At 38.8% G+C, this 23,876-nt stretch overlaps 1 protein-coding gene and 1 pseudogene across 4 annotated transcripts in view; both read left to right on the top strand.

Annotated features, from left to right (window-relative positions):
• The window catches only part of LOC144632150 (uncharacterized), a 59,278-nt gene that overhangs the window by 26,309 nt on the left and 9,093 nt on the right, over positions 1 to 23,876 (top strand). For 2 of the 3 annotated variants that reach the window (XR_013566863.1, XM_078490751.1), the window contains exons 8-10: positions 18,791 to 18,918; positions 20,348 to 22,647; positions 23,335 to 23,389. Coding sequence is in view for 2 of the 3 variants with exons in the window: in XM_078490751.1 (XP_078346877.1) it covers positions 18,791 to 18,918; positions 20,348 to 22,647; positions 23,335 to 23,389 (2,483 nt within the window). In the remaining variant the exon portion in view is untranslated. The remainder of the gene's footprint in view (positions 1 to 18,790; positions 18,919 to 20,347; positions 22,648 to 23,334; positions 23,390 to 23,876) is intronic. The other variant, XM_078490752.1, reaches the window with a different exon arrangement.
• Positions 1,557 to 18,785, top strand: LOC144632129 (tyrosine-protein kinase STK pseudogene; annotated as a pseudogene). Its single transcript, XR_013566859.1, has 2 exons — positions 1,557 to 1,991; positions 18,458 to 18,785. The product of XR_013566859.1 is annotated as a tyrosine-protein kinase STK pseudogene (transcript).

Genomic DNA, 23,876 nt, shown 5'->3' on the forward strand with positions numbered 1-23,876 from the left:
TATTTCGTCGAAAAGTCGATCTCATCAAGTGTAAAATGACAGGTGTTTTTAGAGCTTAATAGGTACTTTCCTTCTGCAGGATTTTTTTCTTTCCTTCCCCTTTGCACGAATTTTTTTTCTTGGCATTTTCCCTAGCCTCCCACGCAGTCGTTCTTAGAGGCGAGGGAGGAGTGAAACACGATCGCCCCTGAGAACGACTGCGTGGGAGGCTACATTTTCCCTTGCATGATTTTTTTTTTGTTTTTTCCCCACCCCCCATCACTTTTCTAATGGCCGTCCCTAATTGGTCTCAGGCGCGTAGGAAGGGAGGTTCGAGGGGTTCGAACGAACCCCCTTTGGAGGTCAATAATGTAGGACTGAAAACACAAACTGTTGATTTTCAGCTTTTAGCAAAGAGTGGGGAAATGGAAAACAAACATTTAGTGTTGCAGCTTTTAAATTACCGTGCAAGAAAACGCAAAAAGTATCGAGAAAGTATTAAATTGTTAGGAGAATGGGCTCTCCTCACTGGCTCTCATGGCCTCCACCCGAGGATGATGCAATTGTCGAGTTTGCTTTACGAATAGTCCTGTAGTGAATTAGTAAGTAAGTGGCCTCAATATATCCTAGTGACCTAGTATTATATGTAGTCAAAATAATCCCATCGTTGAAAAATATTTCCTTAACAGGCGTTCGGGATTTGATAAATGGAGTATCAATAGACGAAAGGCGGGGAATACAATTCGGGGGACCCAGTTGATACGTGTATTTAGTGCATATTGACGCTTTGACGCTGCGTTTAGTAAATTGACGGTGGAGCCGGGGTCTGGGGGGCTTAAACTTTTATCCTGAGATGCCTTTGTACCACAAGTCAAGCTTTTGTAAAACGTTTAGTGTACTAAGCCGGTATGTATGTATGAATGAATCAAGTTAACAAAACGCCGGAAATATTGTTGTTTTGACTAAAAATAAGTGTTATTTTACACTCCATTGAGTTTGAAATATTGACGTGCACAATGCTGAAAATGGCATTTCCGGGCCTCTAGATTTCAAAATATTCTGGGGGACATGCCCCCAGACCCCCCTAGAGGCTCGCGCCTTCGGCGCTCGTATTTAATAACCCCCTAATATTCTTGTCAATACGAACACCCTTCCTAAAACCTCAGCTACGCGCCTGCGTCTTGTTTGTTAAGTTCTGGATGTAAACGTGCGATGTAAAACGCTTCTTTTATTCTCCTATTCATCCATGAATAAGCGGTGGTTAGAACGTCCCACGAGAAACAGCACGTAACCTGGAGGTTCGTGTCAACGAGCATTCAGATGTTAATGGCCAGTCGAAGCCAGCTAAACACATAAAGAAACATCCAAATCACAAGTTCTCGTTAATGTTTTTTCGGTTTCGTTCACAGACTCGACTACATCCTGGGAAGTTCAGGTAGGCCCGACGGCTTTTCGGCGGCAGGCCCGCTTTGCCCGCCAGGCTCGGCCTTCGCTCCAGTTTTCTCGCGGCTCGCGGCATGTTGTGCACTAACAAAATTCAAAATTCCGGGAAAAGGCGGAAATCCGGGAAGAAATCTTCTGAAATCTAAATGTTGGGTTTTCTGGTTGACGTTTTCTTGTGTCAATGTCAGTCGTTTGTTAAAAAAGTAAGCTTTTATTCAGCTTTTAAAAAAAGTTTTTAATTCACTCCTGCCGTGTGTTCCAGCCGGCGCGATGGGGATGAGTTTGCGAGTGGAACAATAGTCGAGGAAAGCACCTTCCGTCTACGACTTCAACGTAAAGATCCTGATTTTTTTCGATTGAAAGGGCAACGTGTCAAACAACCAAAAATATATGGAATGTGTCGCTTTGTATGATTACGTTGCGCGGATCAACGAAGACATTAGTTTCAAGAGAGGCGAACAACTCGAAGTCATTGATAACTCGGATGATGACTGGTGGTTTGCAAAGTCCCTACCCACCAATGAAGCAGGATACATTCCGAGCAATTATGTGATGTCAGGAATAGATCTGTAAGTAAAGAGTTTTTATTTTTTAACTTATTTAAGGGGGTGCAGGGACCGCGGAGCATTTTTCTTATTGGGGGAGCTGACTAGTGACTTGAAGTGGGGGGCTTAGACTCTTCTCTTAGAAATTCTTTATTAACGAGGGGGGGGGGGTGGTGTTGGGAAAGGGAAGGGAATGTTCCCTTCCCTTTCTCCCCCCTTTCCTCCCCCTGTAGTAGAATTATGGGACTGATAACGACATGACATATAGCACATGTGGCAAGTAGTCAAGAAAACCAAAGGTCAGCCTTTCCTTGTTTACAGTTTAAGTCTATATAAAGTTGTGTTTACAGTTCACTCTCATCATGGTTATACTCATTCCCCCCCTGAATACGTCTCCACCTCTTCCCCCTCCCTCTTTTTTACACCTGCTACAGGCTACCATTGAAGAGTCCTCCAAGAGTTTCAAATCATGGCCGTGTGTGACAAGTCACGTGACCATAACAGAAAAGACCCTAAATTCAAACAGTACATTAAGATTTGCAAATTTTAATCATGCAGCGGCAATAGATCAAGTATGTCTCAACTTAATGTAGCCTGCATTGCAGACGAAATATCATTTTTATGAAATTTGCATTATTATAAAAGTTATGGCGTAATAAACACTCATATAAAGTCTTTCTTCTTTTTTGAAATGGTAATTGCATACGGTCAGATTATAAAGAATGCTGTGTTTTAGCGATTCAGTAAGTTGTAACATGGTTTGGGACTGGTGCTAGTTCCACACACTCAGTGATGCAACCAGGTGCCTCCCTAAATTAGACTGCAAAATGTGAATATTACCATCCTCGGAGACCCAGGGGCAGTTAGTGGGGGCGAAAGAAACGCGAAACTGCGGGCAAAAATAGCGCGAAACTGCGCGCAAAAAAAATTAGCATATATAAAAAGTTGTATTGACTGAAAGTGCCCCTGGGGAAAGTGTCTTACCAGACCAGTTCAAAAACCTCTCTGAATACTGCCTCCCGATTGGGCAGAAAAATCTTTTGTATTCCCTTTGTATTATTCTGCCCAATCGGCGACCAGCCTGACTACAGTCCTTTTGGTGTGTTCCACACGAAATATGTACACAAAGCCAGTTCGCTCGCCATACCTGTCTTGCTTGTTCGCCAAGAATTTGCTCGGGAAGGAAAAGTTTCGGCTAGTGCCTCCCCTGGTTGAAAACGTCGAAAGTTTGACGGCCATGCACGCGGACAAACGGCAGATTCTTCATATTGTGGTCGATCGTCGATCGTTTGCGAGTTTTAAAAGTTTGTGTGCGATATGCTAGTTGCACTGCTGTAATGGATGTTTTCAGATTTTTTCTGGGAAGATCAATGACAGCTTTACGCGAAAATTTTCCAAACAAGAGTAATTTTTTTACGAACAAGCCCAGCAGATGAGCTACGCGTGCAAAGCGTGCAGCAGCGATTCCTAAGTTTTTTATAGGTGAGATAATAGAAGATCGATCGCAGCTGGAAGCGAAACTACAACAACAACAAAAAGTTTATTTAAACAATCATATTATTTACAATATTTTTCACCTCCCGCACTTAGCCTAGTTATTTGAGGCGGGAGGTAAGAAGAAAATGAAGAAGAAAAAATAAATAAATAAAGTTACAAAAAGGAAATACCTTATCTACCTTAAAGAAAGATAGTAATAAGAAAGATAACTTCGAATATCATAGTAATAAATTAAAATAACAATGTGTTTTAAGTTACATCAAGCTAAAGATTTTAGTAAGTCAAAAACTATTTCCAAACAAACTTTCAAGACCTTACATTTTGTAAAATTTTTCCGTCGATCGACCGATTAGCTACGCGCGCGTGTAATGCGTGCAGCAACAATTGTAGCACTCAAATGACGGTCATATTTCCCGAAGACAAAATTTTCCCGACACTTAAGCTTCACATCCAAGTTGAGGAGGCACTAGCCGAAACTTTTCCTTCCCGAGCAAATTCTTGGCGAACAAGCAAGACAGGTATGGCGAGCGAACTGGCTTTGTGTACATATTTCGTGTGGAACACACCAAAAGGACTGTAGTCAGGCTGGTCGCCGATTGGGCAGAATAATACAAAGGGAATACAAAAGATTTTTCTGCCCAATCGGGAGGCAGTATTCAGAGAGGTTTTTGAACTGGTCTGGTAAGACACTTTCCCCAGGGGCACTTTCAGTCAATACAACTTTTTATATATGCCAATTTTTTTTTGCGCGCAGTTTCGCGCTATTTTTGCCCGCAGTTTCGCGTTTCTTTCGCCCCCACTAACTGCCCCTGGGTCTCCGAGGATGGAATATTACTGGCTATTGCTGGTTTTCACTGTCACGCAAGTAACAATACTGTCATGCGCTGCAAAAAATAAATCCAAAGCTATTGAGTCAAAAAAATCAAGAAATTATATTACAGGTTGTAGAAAATTACTAGATAGTCTACATGTCCAAGTTTTAGGTCTGTACGGTATTTCGTACTCGAGTTATCCGTTAAAATGCTCCACGCAAATTTAGAGAGCACAGTATGAAAATTCCATGCTAGAGTCCGTGTCAAGGGGCACCAAGATGGCCGCCGGAAATCAATGAAAACATCTGGCATTCACTTCTGCTATAAAAAGCGGTCAGGTTACTTTCGTGAAAACCTAAACATTCTCATAAACGCTTCTTGTAAAACCTCAATTGTTTAGATCGTTAAAAATCACAGGATGATGCATTCTTTTTAAGCATACGTGACCGCCTCCAGGCGGCCATTCTGATGTCGTGTGGCGCAAAACTCCGAAATTCAAAATGTTATATTTTAAAAAAGGCGGATGCTATCAAGCTGAAAACCTTCAATAAGATATATATTAAGGACGTCAATCAATCAAACTAACTCAAGTTATTCTATTTAAGGCAAAAAATAAAAAAAACAAGAAGCCATTAACATTACATGTAAGAATTAATGGCGAAGAAATCAAACAAGTAAATTCTACAAAGTTCCTGGGAATAAACATTGACTCAAAGTTAAATTGGAAGCAGCACATTGCTTATATTCAAAATAAAATATCGAAAATAACTGGAATTCTTTGCAAAACAAGACACTATGTCTCATTGAAAATATTAAGAATGCTCTATTATAAATGCACTAATTTACCCTTATTTCCATTATGGAAATATTGTTTGGGCAAATACATATCAATCAAGTTTAGTTCCATTAATAAAGTTACAAAAGAAACTTATTAGAATAATATCATTTGCAGGCTATAAAGACCATACTCCTCCTATTTTTAAAAAATAGGGCCCCAATGGGTCCATGTGTTTTGCTGCTAGAGCAAAGTCTTAGGGAACATGTTGATGAAAGACAAGTGAGTCGAGATTGAAATCCAACGTCTTTTATTGTCTGTCACTTGTGTGCAGGTTAATAATTGCACTATATTGTAGTCACTTTGTGTTAATTCAATCCTGGGAGCAACTACAGAATGCAGGGCCACTTTTGAAGACAGTGTATTTTGTGGCTCGTTTGGCTCGGCAGTGGGTGAAAAGATCGTGTATATTTTGTGGCTCCTTTGGCTCGGCAGTGGATGAAAGAACGAGAAATTATTGTATTGTGCGTTATTGCATTGTGCGCTAAGTCTTCGGTGTGTAGATTTAGTGGCTCGTTTGGCTCGTTTGGCTCGGCAGTCAAAGTCTCCTGTGTGTAGATTTAGTGGCTCGTTTGGCTCGTTTGGCTCGGCAGTGGAAGTATTCGGTGTAAAGATTTAGTGGCTCGTTTGGCTCGGCAGTGACTACCGAGCCAAACGAGCCACCAGATTTTTCCGTCTTCAATAGTGGCCCTGTATTCTGTAGTTATGCCCAATCCTGATAATTTTACTGATCAATGTTATGTTAAAATCAACAACGGAAAGACGGCGTTGAACGTAACGCAAAGTTCATTTTGAAAGCGAAAGTTTACAAATAATTATTATCATTCGTCAGTCATCCCTTCACGCATGAACACTCGTCGAATTTCAGTGTCTTCACAACAAGATCGGAAGATCGATAAGGACCAATTTTTGATTCTGCGAAAGTTCGTTTTCTTAAAGTTTTAGAAATTTGTGAAGTTGGAGGATTCACTGAGGACTGCGTAGCCGAAGATGCAGTGGCTCGCTGGACATCAAATTCTATTTTTCACGGCGTTTAATTAATCTTCCGCACAAAATAAACATGTGGCGCCAGCGCGTCTGGCAGTCAAAAATTCATTTTTCAAAAAACTTTCCCTTTCCAGCTATTTTAGCGGGGCTTATACTATAGTACCTACCTGTCAGTCGTAGAAAAGCTGAAATTTAAGGATGAACTGTTTATTAAATGAAGACCGTATTATTTTTTAATAACTAGTAAACAAACTGGTCGCCACGCATTTAAACACGAACTGACGAATGTTGCATCTGATGCAGTGAATCTGGTGAATGAGAACTTCCTTTAATATTTCTTTGTTTTCGACGGTGTGCACCACTGAATAAGTTTCTTTCCCATTGTGATGTTACTAGTATTAATTCGTTTCTAGCTGTCTTTTATATAGCTCGAATACAGCTACAATTAGCGGTGCAGCCTACCAGCATGGTATATTCCTTTCCAGCTGTCTTTGCGTGACAAGTTACACGTTCATACATTTTATTTTAAAATATGAAGTTCAGAGTTAATACAGTACTAGTATGCTGTAGACAGTGTAGACAAGGTGAGGGTAAGTTTATTTTCAAAGCGAAAGTTTACAAACTGTGCACTAACCGGTCCTTTGGAGAAAATATTTATGACCTTCGGCGAGGTTCCAAGTCTTCGCTCTTTTCGTAAATGATGAAAACTGCAGAATAATTTTCTCATAAAACTGGAGTGGTCGCGCCACAGTTTGTTTTCTTTCCCAATGCGATATACTTTTAAATCGGTTTTCTGTTTTCCAACGTGTCCAACGTGGTTTGCGTTCGAATACTTTGGCCCGTAACTTCGAATGCGATCAGCGCCACGGTTCATTGGTTTCGATTTTGTTTGTTCATGGATTTGATTGACATCGGTAGTTCAGATTTCTCCTCTGTTACGGCACTTACACCTTACGGCACTTACCACCTTACGGCACAAACTTCAGCTCTCAATGTGTTTTGCTTGCAGCCATTGCGGCTGCAGCAAAACACAAAAACTATCAATTCTTCCATTTGGCCAAATAAATGAAGAGAAAACAGCTTTATTTATGTTTCGATACTTTAACAAAATGCTGCCAGCAACATTCAATTCATTTTTTACCCTTAATAGAGATCTCCACAGCCACCATACAAGATCTTCAACGAAAATTCATATAAAATTCAGAACAAACTACAAAAAACACTCAATTAAGTTTAAAGGAAGTCAGGTATGGAACAACCTTACCAAGACTATTAAAACTGCAAAATCGATTTATATTTTTAAGAAAAAAATCAAAAGATATCTTTTCAATGAAAGAATTTCTATAAAATGATTAAGAGTATGATTCGAAAATATTGTTTATAAGAAACTGGAAAGAGACAATCAATAGACTTAAATTAAAATAATTATAGCCACGTAAAGATATATGAGATTATCAACAAATTTGTAACAGGGGTTCTCCTTGTAAGCCCAAAAGGGTTTGTTGAGAACTCCTGCTCCTTATTATATATTATATATTAATTTCACTGTTGTAAAAATACTGAATGGAGCAAATAAACATTGATTGATTGATTGATTGACGTCAAATAGCCAGTGAAGGATAAAAAGGCAGGGTTCTCGCGATTCTGGATTTTAGAATTTTGATGACGTCACGTGAAAACCAAGAATAGTTCATGTAGGCTCGATTTCCGCCGTATTCTCGGGTCCGTAGGAACGTTTGATCATTTCCCATACATTCCTTTATAATTTTGAAACATCAACAGTCGCTCCATTTATTTATTTATATTTGTAACAACTTTAAATTAAAAAGAGAAAAAATAATAATAATATTGCAAAAGGGTGTTGGCAGGGAGGAACCCAATCCTCATATAGAGCCGACCCCCTAAAGAAAAAACAAAAATAATAGTAACATACTAGTAATAGTTCTCACTATAAAGCTGCCCCCGCCTTTTTATAATTTGTTTTTTGCGGCCTTTAATTATTAATGCCGATGGACTGCACAATTAGGCTTCTTTTTTACTGTGTCATGCGGAATTTCTTGTTGTGTGACACCGTTGCGTCCTAAAAATATTCACAAGTTCAAGTCGAATTATATTATCTAGCGCGCGGAAATAACACCTAGCGGAAATAACACATAACACATTATTCGTGATGACAACACACAAGCTTATTCCCGGGCTTATAACATTCAAAATAAACTTACAATAATTTCCAGGCCAAAAAGCCTAAAAAATTTCACGAGTAACAAAATATGGCACATTCAAAGATTCGAGAAAACAACCCACTCTTTGGATCAAATAATCTGACAGTTTGTTAGCGATACGAATTACGCTGTACCTTGTACTACATGACAAAGTTCACGCGTTTGTTTATTACTCGTTGTAACTTGTAAGATGTATACGATACAACAAACCTCCGAAAGCAAACCTTACAAATGTAACGCTTGGAACATAGGTAGCCGGCACGTAGCCAAGAACACGAAACCAATTGCTCGAAATCTTTCGACGTATTACTAACATTTGCTTCAAATATCACTTAACACAACCAAAGCAGAGAAACCGCTCGAACAAATCTGTGAACACGCGTAGGCCAAAACCGGAAAACAAAACGCTGCTAGCAGATGGCGAAGCTCGAAACGCGAAGGTGACCAGACGTGACCTCGTGGTTGCAAGTACCCGACACCACCGTGCGCGCTTGCTAAAATATTACCCGTCACGACCGTGCTCGCCTAGTTTTGTCAAATCGAGAACGCTTCGCCCATTACAAACACATTTCTTACTTTTTCAACAAATATTCTTTGTCCTTGTATGTATACACGCGGGGAGTCCTAGGGTGCCTCCTCGGGTTTTGGCCTCTGGGCCAAAACCCTGCGGGGGCAATAATATAAAATATTTATAAAAAAAAAACTCTAAGATAAAAACTATATACATCTATACAATTAATATAATAAATAAATAATTCGATTTGAATTAATTTAATATAATTTAATGTAATTTATCTTAACTTAATTTAATTGATTCGTAACAAACTTGCGCAGACGCCTCTTAAAATTAACGACATTGGCTGCTTCGACAATATTATTTGGTAAGGAATTCCAGTCATCAATGTATCTATGCAAAAAGAATACTTAAGGATATTTGTACAGGCATAGGGTTTCCAGATTTTATATCCATTGGATTTCCTTGTGCGGCCAGTGGAGAACGATACATAATCTCCTATTTTTACATTACAGAAGCCCTTACACCAGGAATCGTACCAGCAATGCAAGTTACATTTGGTTTTCCTAGAATTCTTACAAAAGGGGCCAACAGATCATTAGTATTACCTTCATGCCACATAATTAACTGCGCGCGCAGTTCATGTTCTGCACTTACTTTTTTTTTTCTCGATGACCAGACTGATGCCCCCGCAGGCCCGCACGGCCAGGCTCGCGTCACGCAATGTTTAGAAGCCAGAAATCACCTACTAATGGAAAATTTTCTACTGCTTTGGTCTTTACCTAATGTTACCTGGAATGTTCTATTTTGAAGCGTTTGACTCAAAGAAAATACTAATTAAAATTTTCATGCTTTGAAAGAAAAATATATTTAAGCAGGCTAAAATCTGTAATTAAATACCATTACGTTGGTGTCAAACAATGTGCTGACATGACAAGTTTCACTTTGGATTGGCTAGGCACCAAGTCATGTAATGTTTTAAAGCTATTTATCAGCTACATTTCAAATCTTTGCGAATTCTTTGGTCTTTACAAATTTAGCGTGAAGTATTCCTCTTTAAAGGCCCTATTCTCCCAGAGGAGACATAAGGAAGCAGATTCCTCTTTAAGCGTAATCTTTTTTGGCTGTGTCACTGAATTGATTTTAGAGATCTGAAAAAAAATTCCCTTCACAAACATGCCCTGACTTGTACTGCTTACGTCATCCAGTAGGCTAGGGAAATTCCCACTGTGTGCATGGGAATTTGGCCAGAATTTTCATATAAGAAATTAATCGCAGCTGGAACTAGTCAACCATAAAATGTCACACAAGGTGTTTTGTTATAATCTTGTTTGTCAGTCGATACATATTAATTAACAACCGCCTATTGTAACATGAAAAGAGGGGCAAAATATACTCGCAATATAGAAACTGCAAAACACTGTCATTGGGCGAGTTTTCAGTTTTATGCAAATTAATGGGGGATACTGGTGCTGTCGAAATTCTCACAGATACTTACGTTCCTGGCGTGAAGCCAGACGTAATGAAATCAATATTTGGGGTTTCTATCGAAAGCGGGTGTTTTTTTTAGGACGGACAATAATTTGTTTGAGATGGGTTAGGGTGAGGGGGGTGGGGATTCCGGGAGTCAACTTTAATGGCAAAGACTTTTTTCCACCGTCAGGTTATGGAACATTTTTTTTTATTTTTTCCCCATTTCACCATCAAGCTGTGCAATATTTTTTACTTATCTATTTTTTTTCCCCTGCCATGGCTCCCCAAGGGTGGTCACGTGATCATGCACAGTTTTTAGCTCTAAGAGCTTCTGGTTAGTTACTTAACACAGATAAAAAAAGGCAAATTCCTGGGGATGTGGACAAGTAAGTAAGTCAATAGACCATACAATGCATCAGGATGCCATATGCACAAAGATTTCTGGTAGTTGTAGTAAAAGTGTGGGAATTTTTTTTTTTTTGGAAAGCTTCTTTATTATTATTTTTTTTACTATTCTTTGTTGACCATCAGTCTAATTACTTGCAGTTCCCTACCCCAGCAATCAAATAAATGAGTCCAGAATTCAGCAACAATGAATTGCTGAAGGAATTACATGGAAAGACAATGTATCATTGTGGTCTCTGATGATTGAATAAGATGCCAAAGTAATGTAGATTATCTGCACACCAGCTGAGTTGGTTGGTCTCTTTTTCAAGTTGACCAGTCTTACTAAAAGTCAGGTTGCGATGTTCAGCTTAACAGAAGTCAGTAAAAAGGGTTGAAAAGGGCTGAAATATTAAACGAAAAATACCAAAATTACAGTCAGGAGTTGACATTAATACTCTCTATAAATTCTGACGCTGACTTATTTGAGCGTAAACAACGCTCATAATGTGCTCAAGACGTTTCGACCGAGAATCTTCAGTCTTCTTCGGTTGTTATCATGGCATAAAACGGCTTTTTAACGGTTTCACACGCGCGAGTGACTAATTATAATACAAATACACGCAAACGCTGCGCGAGACTATGAACATTATGTAAGTGACTTATATACATCAGGGATGTCTATGTGTTCATTTCCCGCATTCTGGTCCCTCTGCGAATGACACGCTTCTAGGAAAAGCCTCTTGTGGTAATCGCCTGACTTGTCCACCACCGCTGCATGATTGAAATCCATATCATGATTGCATCCATATCATGAAATTATCTTTCATAATCCATATCATGATTGAAATCCATATCATCCATGATTGAAATCCATATCATGGCCAAACGTGTTCGCGTAATCGTCGTGTCTCAGACAGCAGCGACACTCCAAATGATGCCGCAAAATCGTTTGTTGTTCTACCCTACGTGAAAGGCATAACTGAAAGAATCTCAAAAGTTCTACGCAACAACGGGGTCAAAGTTGGCTTTAAACCACTTAACACGTTAAGGCCCGGCCAAACGCACGCAACATTTCAACGCAACATATCCCAACATTGTTGGGTCATGTTGTGAGATGTTGCGAAGCAGCTGGTCAAACGCACGCAACATTTCAACGCAACATATCGCAACATTCTTGTGCACAACATGTTGCACTCGTTTGGCCATCCTGTTGCAATATGTCGCGGTATGTTAGATCGCGCAAATCGAACTAGTGCGCATGCTCCAGCGCAACAATGTTGCACAAACATGGCCAAACGAGTACAACATCATGCAACATCCAAAATTGTTGCGAGATGTTGGGTGAAAAATTTGACCATTTTCAAACTTGGCCCAACATCATCCAACATGTTGCAACATGTTGCAACAGGGTGGCCAAATGATCGCAACATCTGAACGCAACAATGTTGCGATATGTTGCGTTGAAATGTTGCAATCGTTTGGCCGGGCCTTTACGCACACGCTTCCCCAGACCGAAGGACAAACTCACAGCATTCCAGTCTAGATGTGTAGTTTACAGAGTTAACTGCTTTGACTGCAATTTTATCTATTATGGACAAACGGACAGAGCGTTAGCTACTCGAATTAAAGAACATCAAAGAGCAGTCCGTGTTTGCGACAAAAACTCTAAGATCGCGCAACACGCGAACAGGTTTGGCCATGATATGGATTTCAATCATGCAGCGGTGGTGGACAAGTCAGGCGATTACCACAAGAGGCTTTTCCTAGAAGCGTGGCATTCGCAGAGGGACCAGAATTGGGGAAATGAACACATAGGCATCCCTGATGTATATAAGTCACTTACATAATGTTCATAGTCTCGCGCAGCGTTCGCGTGTATTTGTGTTAGTCACTCGCGCGCGTGTACAATGTGAAACCGTTAAAAAGCCGTTTTATGCCATGATAACAACCGAAGAAGACCGAAGATTCTCGGTCGAAACGTCTTGAGCACATTATGAGCGTTGTTTACGCTCAAATAAGTCAGCGTCAGAATTTATAGAGGGCTAAAATATGTTGATAGGTTGTGATGATCCAACATCCATGGTTATAACAAGCCTTCATCACATCGTGAGATAGATCAACTTTTGTTATGACCGCCATCATCAAGACTTGGTCAGGACATCACAATCTGTCAACATGTTGGGTACCCCCTTCAACCCTTCAGTCATGATTTTTCTTAGTGGCTCAAAAGCTGCCTTTCAGGTGAGATGGATCTTTAGACATGTTTTACCCTCTTTCAACCCTTTAACTCTCATAAACTGACTTTTTAAGTCGTGAATGCAATGAACGACTTATTGCGGTCTGCTGGAGAAATTCAATTAAATTGGTGTAAACTCCCTTGGTAACCTGGCAATTTAATATTAAGTTTAAATTAAGTTCAAAATGGTGGATGAACGTGGACAAGGGCTGGTTTCCCGAGTTGTAATGCGAACTTGTGGATGTACATCATTCAGGAGAATACGAATATTTTTTCCTTTCTGGGAGGAATTTTTCTAGTGAGGCCAGTGCTCGAATCCACATTTACACACAATGCAACGGAAAGGATGGCCAAGGAAGCAAGAAACTTGTACGCCGATCAATAGCTTATTTTGAAAGTTCGCGGATATGAAATTATCTTTCATTGAAATGCAATCAAATTGTTGGTAAGTAATTAATCACCCTAACTAAGGCTGTATTTTCCGCTACAAATTAGTCTCACTCAGCAAGATTAAACTGATGCGTTTCAAAACAATTAGAGATATCTATAGTTGGCTTGCTTTGCCTTTCGGTCGATCATTCATTTGCACGTTCGTCAAGTTTTTGTATCTAGTAATATTTTATATTCGTTGTCACACTCTCGTTAACGAAGTTCCCAAGTACATCTATCTCGAGCGTGACTAAATTTCCTCTGGCATTCGTAGCTCATTAGGTAGCAAGCCTTATCAGTGTGAATGATAAATTTGCTCTGCTTTTGAAGGCATTAAACTACATTTGTAAACACAGTATTATGCATCAGTCCCTTACAATTATTTTTTCTTCATACACATGGTCTGTCAAATTAAAAAAGGGACATATTAGTTCAACTGTGGTAATTGTAGTTCTCCAGGGGTGTATCATTGCACTCAGGTAATTTTTTGCTTTGTCAACATGATTCCACTGAGTGCTATGGGGTAGACATTCAAAGAAATACTGAGAGACTACTATTGTTTTTATTTTATTTTATTTATTTATTTTATTATTAATGCTTACAAAAAATGCTTACAACAATACAATACACACAAGGAAGGAAAAAAAATTACAAGTTAAGTAAATAAATGAAACAAAAAGAGACGATGTATTACAAATCACAACACTATTTAGCCATAAGAAAATAATAAGCACAAAAAGGTTAAAGGGGCAGGAAAAAAAGGGACGAAATCTATATGGTGGCAGAAAGAATGCAGGGCTGTTGGTGACATTTCCAAGGCAAGTGGGGGTAGAAAGTGGAATGTCAGGGGATATAAGAGTTTTCTTTGGTTATTTGACCTTCTTAAATTCTTAATTTTAATTTTTATAGTACATTAGAGAGGGCCACAAATTTATTAGTTGTAAAACTATTACGTGTAACCCTCTATAAATAAAGTTTGATTGATTGATTGATTGATTGATTAAATGAAATTGTTTAAAAGTTCCCATTTCTTCGGAGTAGTGGTTTTTGTTATCTGTTCTGTTTCTTATGCGAGTCTGGTGTTAAACCCATAGCAACAGTACACTCCAATGAGTTGTTGTTTGGATTAATTTTGCACTGCGTCAGTCGTGATGTCACATCGGTCCAGAAGGATTCCGTTTTAGGGCATTTCCAGAAAAGATGAATTAAGGTTTCTGGCACCAGAAGGATTCCGTTTTAGGGCATTTCCAGAAAAGATGAATTAAGGTTTCTGGCACCTCACGGCAGAAGGAGCACTTAGAAGAAATGAAATCGTTTGTTGATATTCTTCGGTGCAAAAATTTAAATTGAAACTCTTTCAGTCTGGTGCCTTTTGTGCACTTTGAAGCTAGCTGGTATGTCTCTTGCCATTTAATATCTTCAGCATTTGCGATGTCACAATCACTCATCCATTTCTGCTGGCTTTGGGTTGGAGCAGTTGATTTTTCAGCAACGGGTTTAGAATATGCAAGTCGGGTTGCACGTTGTCATTAACTTAGTAGAGAAATTTTTATACTCGGGGCTATTGTTTACAAAATTACATTTGTGCATGTTCCAGGTAGACTTGATTGTAGTTATCCTCTCTTGAGGATACGCATTGATATTGTATTTAGTTCTTAGTTCATCTAAAGACAGGAAGTTGTTGTTGTCATCTTTCAAATGTTTCACTTTTTTGATGCCCTTGTTAAACCACTCTTTGTAGAAAATAGGGCGGTTATCAATTCTAATTAGCGAGTTATACCATAAGGATTGATCAAGAAATTGTTTCTCAGAAATTATATTGTCTTCAAAATTTGCTTCTGACCAGATTGTCAAAATTTCTTTTATAAAACTATTTGAAGCTTTTTCAGTGCTGGTTGTATCTTTCTTGTTTAGGTTTCCTGTAAGGGCTATTTTTCCTCCAAATATTCCTAGTTCTAAGTCAAAGAAAAGTTTCCATTTTCCTTGATTTTCAGTGTCAAGATATTTCTTAATCCAAGTGACTTTTAGCGACTTACTGAAAGACTGGATATCTATCATTTTAAGACCCCCGTGGGGATAGTCGTTAATCATCACATCTCGTTTGATTTTGTCACCTTTTCCATTCCATAAAAATGTATAGAAAAGTTCATTCACTTCTTTGATTGCGTTCACATCGGTACGCAGCGGAGATAGCACGTAGACAAGTTGAGAGGTCGCTAGACTTTTCAATACTTTTATTTTGCCAATTAATGTAAGTCTGCGGTATTTCCAGCAGTCAAGGACATTCCGAACTTTAGCTAATCGTTCTTTATACCTTTAGCATTATGGTTGCTTCAGGGTCAACTGAAATACATACACCTAAGGATTTAACTTTATATTTTGGCCAGTTGAAATTCCTTTCTCTGGAAATATGATATGGTCCTTGCCAGTGTTAGACCCGATCCAAAGGGCTTCCGTTTTCTTATCATTAAGTCTGAGACCGGAGGCGGCTCCAAATTTATCGAGTACTTTATGAGAGGCTTCCAAAGAGCTCTTTGATCCGTCCAGTATTAGTGTCGTGTCATCTGCGTACTGACTTATTTTGATTTCATTTTGGTTGACAAGGATACCTTTGATATTTTTGTTTTCTCGGATTGCTTTAGCTAGTACTTCAACAGACAGAACGAAAAGATAGGGTGAGAGAGGGCATCCCTGTCTTACTCCTCTTTGAATTTCAAAGAAGTTGCTCGCCCATCCGTTGTTTAAAACGCAGCTTTCCACATTACGGTAAAAGATATTCATCGAGTTAATGACGCTCTCGTTAAATCCGAAATTGAAGAGTTTTCCTAATAAAAGGCCATTATATAGTATCAAAGGCTTTTTCGAAATCTTAAAATAGAAGTAATCCCGGTATATTTCTCTCTTTTGCAAAACCAATAACGCTGTCGATGAGCTGAATGTTTTCTCCTATAAATCTATCTTTAATAAAGCCCGTCTGGTCGTTGTTGATAAGATCTGGGAGCACAATTTTAATGCGGTTCGCGATTGATTTTGCTGCTATTTTGTAATCACAGTTAAGAAGTGTAAAGGGTCTCCAATTTTTAATAAAAAATGGCTCTGCATCTTTCTTAGGAATCAGTTTGATAATGCCTCTCTGTGAGTACTATTGTTAGCGGCTATTAATTTTAGCAATTTTTTCTGAGCAAGATTTAGCGACTATTTAATATAGGGATTTTCAAAAAACTTCATAAAATAGTAATATCGTGTAAACCAGCTTTTACTGGCCAGTGATATGGCTAAGATTAAAATAAATGTTCAGTAAAAGAAAAAAACTACCGTATCTTGACATTGAATGAACATAAATTGAATTGCCTAAAAGAACAAAGTTACCAGTATCCATTTTTGTGTTCCATTAGGGTGGGAAGGGGGTACCGGGGAGACAAATTTTAACAAGTACTAAATTTAGCGATTTTCGGCCAATTTACTAAAATCGCTAAAAAGTAATTTAGCCACTAATATAACAATAGTAACCTTAAGGTCGATTTCTGTACATGTCCTATGCCTCCCCCCCCCCCCCCCCAAATAAATGCATGCAGTCATCTCAGCCGAAAAGGAACCTGGTTGCATACAATACAATACAATACAATACAATGTTTAATGTGGTCATTACACTTAGCTATGGTTTCGATGCGTCCCGCAGATATGGTTAGCAAAATCCGCGGGAACGCACCAGCTAGTTTACAGGTAAGCCACAATGAAAATAAAAAATAAAAAATAAATAAAAATAAAATAAAATAAAGTGAATAATTGCCATGCTGATAAATAACAAATTGCTTACACTTAGATGGTTTGTTGTACGTGTTGTCCTACAGATTTATTTTAACAAGGCACATTCGCCAAAACAATATCCTGCAATACAGCACATCACTGAACTCTGCATGGGGCTAGGCTGTCAAGAGGTGTGGGCTGGAATGAACATCCTGCAGTAACTTGTATGAAACACGTGATCAGAAAAAGAATTTTATTTCAAATTTACTCTCATTTCACAAACAGTGAATACTGCTCTCTATAAATTGACTTTTAGCAGACTGTACAGCTTGAAAAATAAAATTTCGGAAGTTATTGTTATTGACTGCTGAAAACAAAGAGTAAAAGATAAACAAGCTTTAAGGTTCAGATCCTTTAATCCAACATGGCCACCAAATCTATGCAGGATTTATGGCTGGCAATGTATAGAGATTATTTAAAAACGAATTAATAAGGCTGATTAAAATGCATTGATGATTTTCGTGGCATGTAAAGGGGTAAAGTAAACTTTTTGGTTGCAAGTAAAGATACCAGAAAAGGAAATAAGCAGCAGTTTTCATTTGTTACATGTATCAGGCCTCTAAATTGATAATAAATTATGTTGACTTTAAAATGGCTGAGTTACCTGGTTATTAATTAAAGAACCCTTTAGCAAATGTGAAACAGTTTGGTGAAAAAAAATATCCTAGCTTCTTTCCATTACCAGCTTCGCAGCATCTTAAGGTACCTCATATCTTGTTACCACTATACGTGTCTCTCTCAGCATTAATTATTTTAAGCTCTGAAATAATCTTCACTTCTTAGCTGCTTAGCTAGAAGGCCACAATGGACTACTGGATGGTTAGTTTTCAGTTAGAATATGGGGTTATTTATCACTTACCAGCTAGAATTTTAAACATGAATCAACTATGACGTACGTTCACAGATTTCATAGACAATTACAAAAATTGTTGTTTGTCAGCAGACATTTAAAATTTATTTTGGCTAATTCTGGGCTATCAGTTTATAATATACCACATTCACGACTTTGCTCATAGAGCCTTTGATTTATGAGACAGAATGATTATTACTAAACTATGATGGGTCATTGCAATCTGTCAGCATGAACTGACTTTAGTGAGATATGTCATTACAACCCTAGTTGGATCGTCACCTGGATTTTCCACCCAACTTCTGTTAAGTGAAGATTGTTCATTTCAAACTGACCACACCTGACTGTTGGTTTAAAAAGTTGACAGGTGGTCTCAGATGGTGGATGACCCAACTCAGTTTGTGTGTACTGAACATTTCCCTCCGATCCCTTTTTTCATAGCTCCTGGTTCTTTGGTGTCCTGGACCGTTCAGATTCAGAAAAGAAGCTTCTTGCTCCAGACATACCTTCTGGTAGTTTTCTTATCCGTAATTCTGAAACAAAGCGTGGTTATACACTCTCCATAAGGCATGAAGAAAAAGTGAGGCACTATCACATAAAAACTGTGACTCTAGAGAAGGTTACAACCTTCTTCATGGACACTCGGGCACCTTTCTCGAGTCTTGCAAAGCTTGTTCAGCACTACAGTGATGACAGTGATGGTCTGTGTTGTGTACTAACTCATCCATATCGAACAGCTGAACAACTGGTTATGTGTGAACATAACGATATTAGTGATGCTCAGGCAATTTCTAGTGGATCTCCAAAGTTGGACAGCAGGAAAGGAGCAGGGCAGGAACTGGTTGATGAAAGTACATTAACTAGTAGTAACAAGCATATTCTCTCCCAACCTCCCCGACTAGGTATGTTTTAGTTTCGCAAATGCTGTCATTGCTTTAAGGACAAAATAATAACCAAATTTATCAGAATCTGTTTCATGTGCATATATTTGGAAGGTTTTTGCAGGTAGTAGAAAGTAGCTCAGTTTTCCCGACCTCATGGAATCAAGCAAATTTCTGCTCTTTATTTAATCAAATTAAAAATGCAAAAAAACAAACAAAAAAAAACAAACAAAAAAACAAACAAACTGCAGACTTGAAATGATTGTGCACCTGAATGTTTTTATTCTTATCCAAATAAATTAGCAATTTGTTATGCAAAGCGGTATGTTGTAGGTCTGATTCTTTTCAAGTTAATTTACTTCCAACCTACAGGTGTAGGGTTTTCCGTTTCATGTGATTATAACAGCATTATCATTAGGTTAAAACAGATTAACCTAGGTTAATGAACCTGTAAATAATTTGACCTACAACATTTATCTTGATGAGTAACTTCTTAGAAATAGATTTTGTTTTACAAAGTACAATTGAAGGAGCGAGAGCAAGATCAACACTTCGAATTTCGGCTAAATTGAACGTTGTCACAAACAGCTCCAAATTTCACACGCAAGTTCGTTTACGTGAGAGTTTCTTGCCGGGAACTATGTCAACGCGAGTTTTGCAGTGTCCGCTTGGGTGCTGCCGCGACAAAGTTGGTGAGAAGTAACCTGGTTTTAGACTTCAAAAAATTCTTTAGACGTTTCGCACGGGACGTTTCCTCGCAAAAATTTTTTCTGTGCCTCATTAAATATTCATCAATCAATCGATTCATGCGAACAAAAACCTTAGAAGTTTAACTTGTTTTCGAGGGATTTTGTAGATGTGTGATGATGTAAGGAGTGGAGATAGAAGTGAGAGCAAGCCGGTGGCACTTAACTGAAAGCAAAACGGGTTAAGCTTTTGCGTTAGGGCTAAGTCTGTAACCCTAACCTGAAACTCTAACCCTGACCCTAGGCCTTGGGGTTTGCTTTTGCGTTAGGGCTGGGACTGTAACCCTAAAAATTTAGCTGGCTTCATTGTTTTAAGGAACAAAAGGTTTCCTTTGCTTATCGTGTGTGAAAGAAAAGTCAAAAAGGCGCCGCCAGCAAAAACCTTGTCTTTTTGCATGTGTTATTTTTCAAAAACGAAAGAAAGGACAGTGAAATTAAACACAGGGCAGTGTTTAGCATGCGTAAACAAACTTGCATGCGAAATCTGGAGCTGTTTGTGACAATTTTAAATTTAGCCGAAATTTGATGCGTTGATCTTTCTCTCGCTCCTTCAATTATAAAATGTCACAATGTTTTGACCTCATCGTGACTTTTTATCAGAACATTCTCCTGTTATAGTCTCCACGTTGAGTTAATTTATAGGGAAGCTGAAAAAATATACATATCTAAATGAATTTACTAAGCATGATGTTTGTCTTTTACAGTTCCTCCAGAGATTCGTGCAAGGGGACCCTTGGCCTTGGCAGCTTATACTAATGCCCTAGATGAGGGTAAAACCTGTGTTAAGAGAGTGCCAGTCATGTTGACTGGACAAAATCGGTCAGGAAAGACGAGCCTTAAGAAGTCATTGAAGGGACAGGTTTTCAACCCAGATGAAGATAGCACTGTAGGGATAGATGTGGATCCTTCACATTTCAAAATTTCAACTGAGATTTGGAAGGCAGGGAAGAAGGATCAAGAGCAGGATCAAGATGCAGCTATTTCCTTTGAGTACCACGCAGCACAGATGATTGTGGCTAGTTTGACAGAGGAAAAGCAAAGACCAGATGCAAGACCTTTGACAGAACTTGGCCAGTCTGGAAGTATTCCTCTACCCAGTACAGATCCATTGGCTCCTAGTCATGACTCTTCGTCCGAAGATTCCGAGGCACTAGATACAAGTGATAGTCATTTCAATACAGCTGTGCCAGAAGAACATGTGTCTGATCCTAGTCAAGGTCATCAAGAAGACACTCCTTTAAGTACACAAGAAATACCTGAAGAGGTCTCAAGTTTGGTTGAAAAGTTGCTTCACAAAGTTAATAAAGAAGAAGATGACGAGGATATCTATTCGGTTTTGTGGGATTTTGGTGGGCAGTTGGTTTACTATGTCACCCATCCACTGTTTCTTACAACAAGAGCAATCTACCTTTTGACTTATGACCTCAGCCAGAACCGACATGACACGGCCAATCCTCTTGTGAAGCAGGGAATGTTCAAGAAATTTAAAGACAACTTTTGTCTGAAAACCAATTTGGATTACCTAGATTTTTGGATGACTCATTTCGCCTCCCTTACCAGTCGAGATGAAAACAATATACTTCATTCATGTCTTAAATCTGTGTTGCCAGAGAAACTCCCTCCTGTGTTCTTAGTGTGCACTCACGCTGATACACCATGGGGTGGTGGTGATCCTTGTGTACTCGCCGATGAAATTTTTGATTTCCTACAGACCAAGCCATACAGTTCCCATTTGTTTGAACGTGTCTTTGTTGTGGATAACACAAAGTCAGGCAGTTCATCTGAATGTCCAGATGTTATAGATTTGCGAAGAGAAGTACTTGCTGTTGCTAAGGAACTACCGCAGATGAGAGAACAGATTCCTATCAAGTGGCTTAAATATCAGAAGGCACTGCAAGTCATAAAGGAACGTTACAAACACATCCCTCTTGTGAGAGCGAAACAAATAGCCTCTGAAGTATGCAAAATTGATAATGATGAAGAGATTATGACATTGCTGAACTTTTTACATGATCAGAGAATTTTGATTCATTTTGATGACACCCCAGAACTGAACAAATTGGTGGTCTTAGACCCTCAGTGGTTGATTGATGTGTTTAAGAAAGTGATAACTGTTAAGCCTTACGATTACAACGAGAGAGAATTTAAAGAGCAATGGCGTCAGCTTGAGACAACAGGCATTCTTGAGGAGAAACTTTTAGAACATGTTTGGGGCCCTTTGTTTGACCACAAAGAAACCTCTGAGAGCCTTATTGCAATCATGGAGAAGTTCAGCTTGCTTTGTCCTTTGCCGTCATTAGATGCTTCATGTAGCAAGCAGTATCTGGTGCCATCCATGTTGATGTCTCATCCTCCTGAGGATATCATCGAGTTGATTGCTTCTGCACAAATCCCCTCTCTTTTTCTTCAATTTGAAGCTGGTCGAGTTCCTGCTGGCTTGTTTCCCCGACTTGTAGTAAAGTTCTTTCAGTGGTGCACTGAAGAATTTCGAAGCCAAGTTGCTCCCCAATTTTTTCACAATTTTGCCAGGTTTTACATCTTGCCAGGTGAAGGCTGTTCTGTGGTTCTTCTTTGCCATTCATCTTCAGTTGAGGTCATTATGCTTGGTGGAAATGGCAATCTTGCTTTAGCAGCAAGTTTGCGTTCAAAAATGGACATGTCTGCAGATTTTTACCACGACAACACTGACATGACTGCTGCCCATGTTGTTCATAGCCAACTGTCAGTGATGACTGATTCCATGAGGAACGAGTTCTTTTGGCTAAAGAACATGAGATGTGAAATGAGTTTCCTCTGCCCAGTCTGTTGTCAACGAGGTGCAGTCAACTATTGTCGAAATCATCATTTAAAAGATTGCAAGCAAGAAGAATGCCTCCACTTCTTCTCAGAGTCGGAGTTGTGCAAATCTAAAGAGATCATCATGTGCACCAGGTCTGCCACAGCACAGGATAACAGGGTTCAAGTGAAGCAGTTTGCTCCGTGGTTTGCATTTTCCCCAGAAAAGGTGAGTATACATTTTAAGCTTGTGGAACTATCTTTTTTGAAAGGCGCTGCCGATTTAGATTTTTCTGAACTTAAACATGTAACAACATTGGACAATCATTACTTACATTTTTCGCAAGAATGATAATGTCTCTATAAAATTTCAAAACTGTTAAGCAGTTTAGGAGACAATTGACAAGAATAAAGATAGCCGTCAGCTCAGCTGAGTCATACATAGCCTTGATGTGCATACCTGCATGTAAGAAGAATTACTATTTAAACGTGCCTAATTATGAACTTTTTTTTTTGCCAAGTACCTTGTAGAAGAGTGTGCTAGCTTTCTGTGTTGGGTGCTAATTGTTAAGTTTTTAGTTATGGTGGTTATGGGTTTCTTTCTTTTTGTTTGGTGGCAAACAACCATCAAAAGTTTACACAGATTCAGGAAATATCGCTAAGGACAACTTGTCATAAAATATAAACAAATGGTGCAACTTATAATACAGTTAAACCCCTTTATTTCTAACCGTCAGGGGAAACAAAAAAAAATATTTCGAAATAGCCGATAGTAAACAACTGAAGGGCAAATCCAAGGAAAATGGGTTTTAGTTCGATAAAGGGGGGTTTCGAAATAACCAAGTTCGAATTAGTGGGATTCAACTGTATTAGGAAAAGACGCTATTTAAATGTCATACTCTACTCTATTCATCAGCAACAGCAAGCAGCCACTGAATTTCACGGGAGACGTAATCTGCCTTCTGTGGATGGTAAGCTTCCTTTAACGTTTGCTTTTCAAATGAGGCGGTATTCATTTTCTTGTCTAAATGCAATTTCTTCGTCTCTCTTCAAAATCCCCGACGTGGCCAGTTTAGTTTATCATATATTGCGTTAGTCGTTAGAAGATTGTTTACAGCCTCTCTATTTCCACAGAAGTTCAAAGAATGTGTGGGCCTCTTTGTTTTGCACTGATTCTTACTGTAATAGCGATTCTTTCGTCAGCTCACCAAAATCTCAAAAAATAGAAAGTCTGTTAAGGGCCCATTACAGTATCTCGTTGCCAAGCTACGCGGTTGCCACGCAAGTGCAATTTTATTTCCGGTTTTCTCGCATTAGCGGCTAAATTTTACGCGAGTTTAGTTCCCTTTCGGCTGAATCATATTCCTATCACGGAAATTTGTTCTGCAGTAAAAGCAAACTGGGTAAATGGAAATAAAAAAACGTTTTTCATACTAAATGATTGCAAAACACATACGA

This window comes from Oculina patagonica, chromosome 12, assembly GCF_052425735.1.
Source record: "Oculina patagonica isolate OP01 chromosome 12, crgOcupat, whole genome shotgun sequence".
NCBI classification, from domain to species: Eukaryota; Metazoa; Cnidaria; class Anthozoa; order Scleractinia; family Oculinidae; genus Oculina; species Oculina patagonica.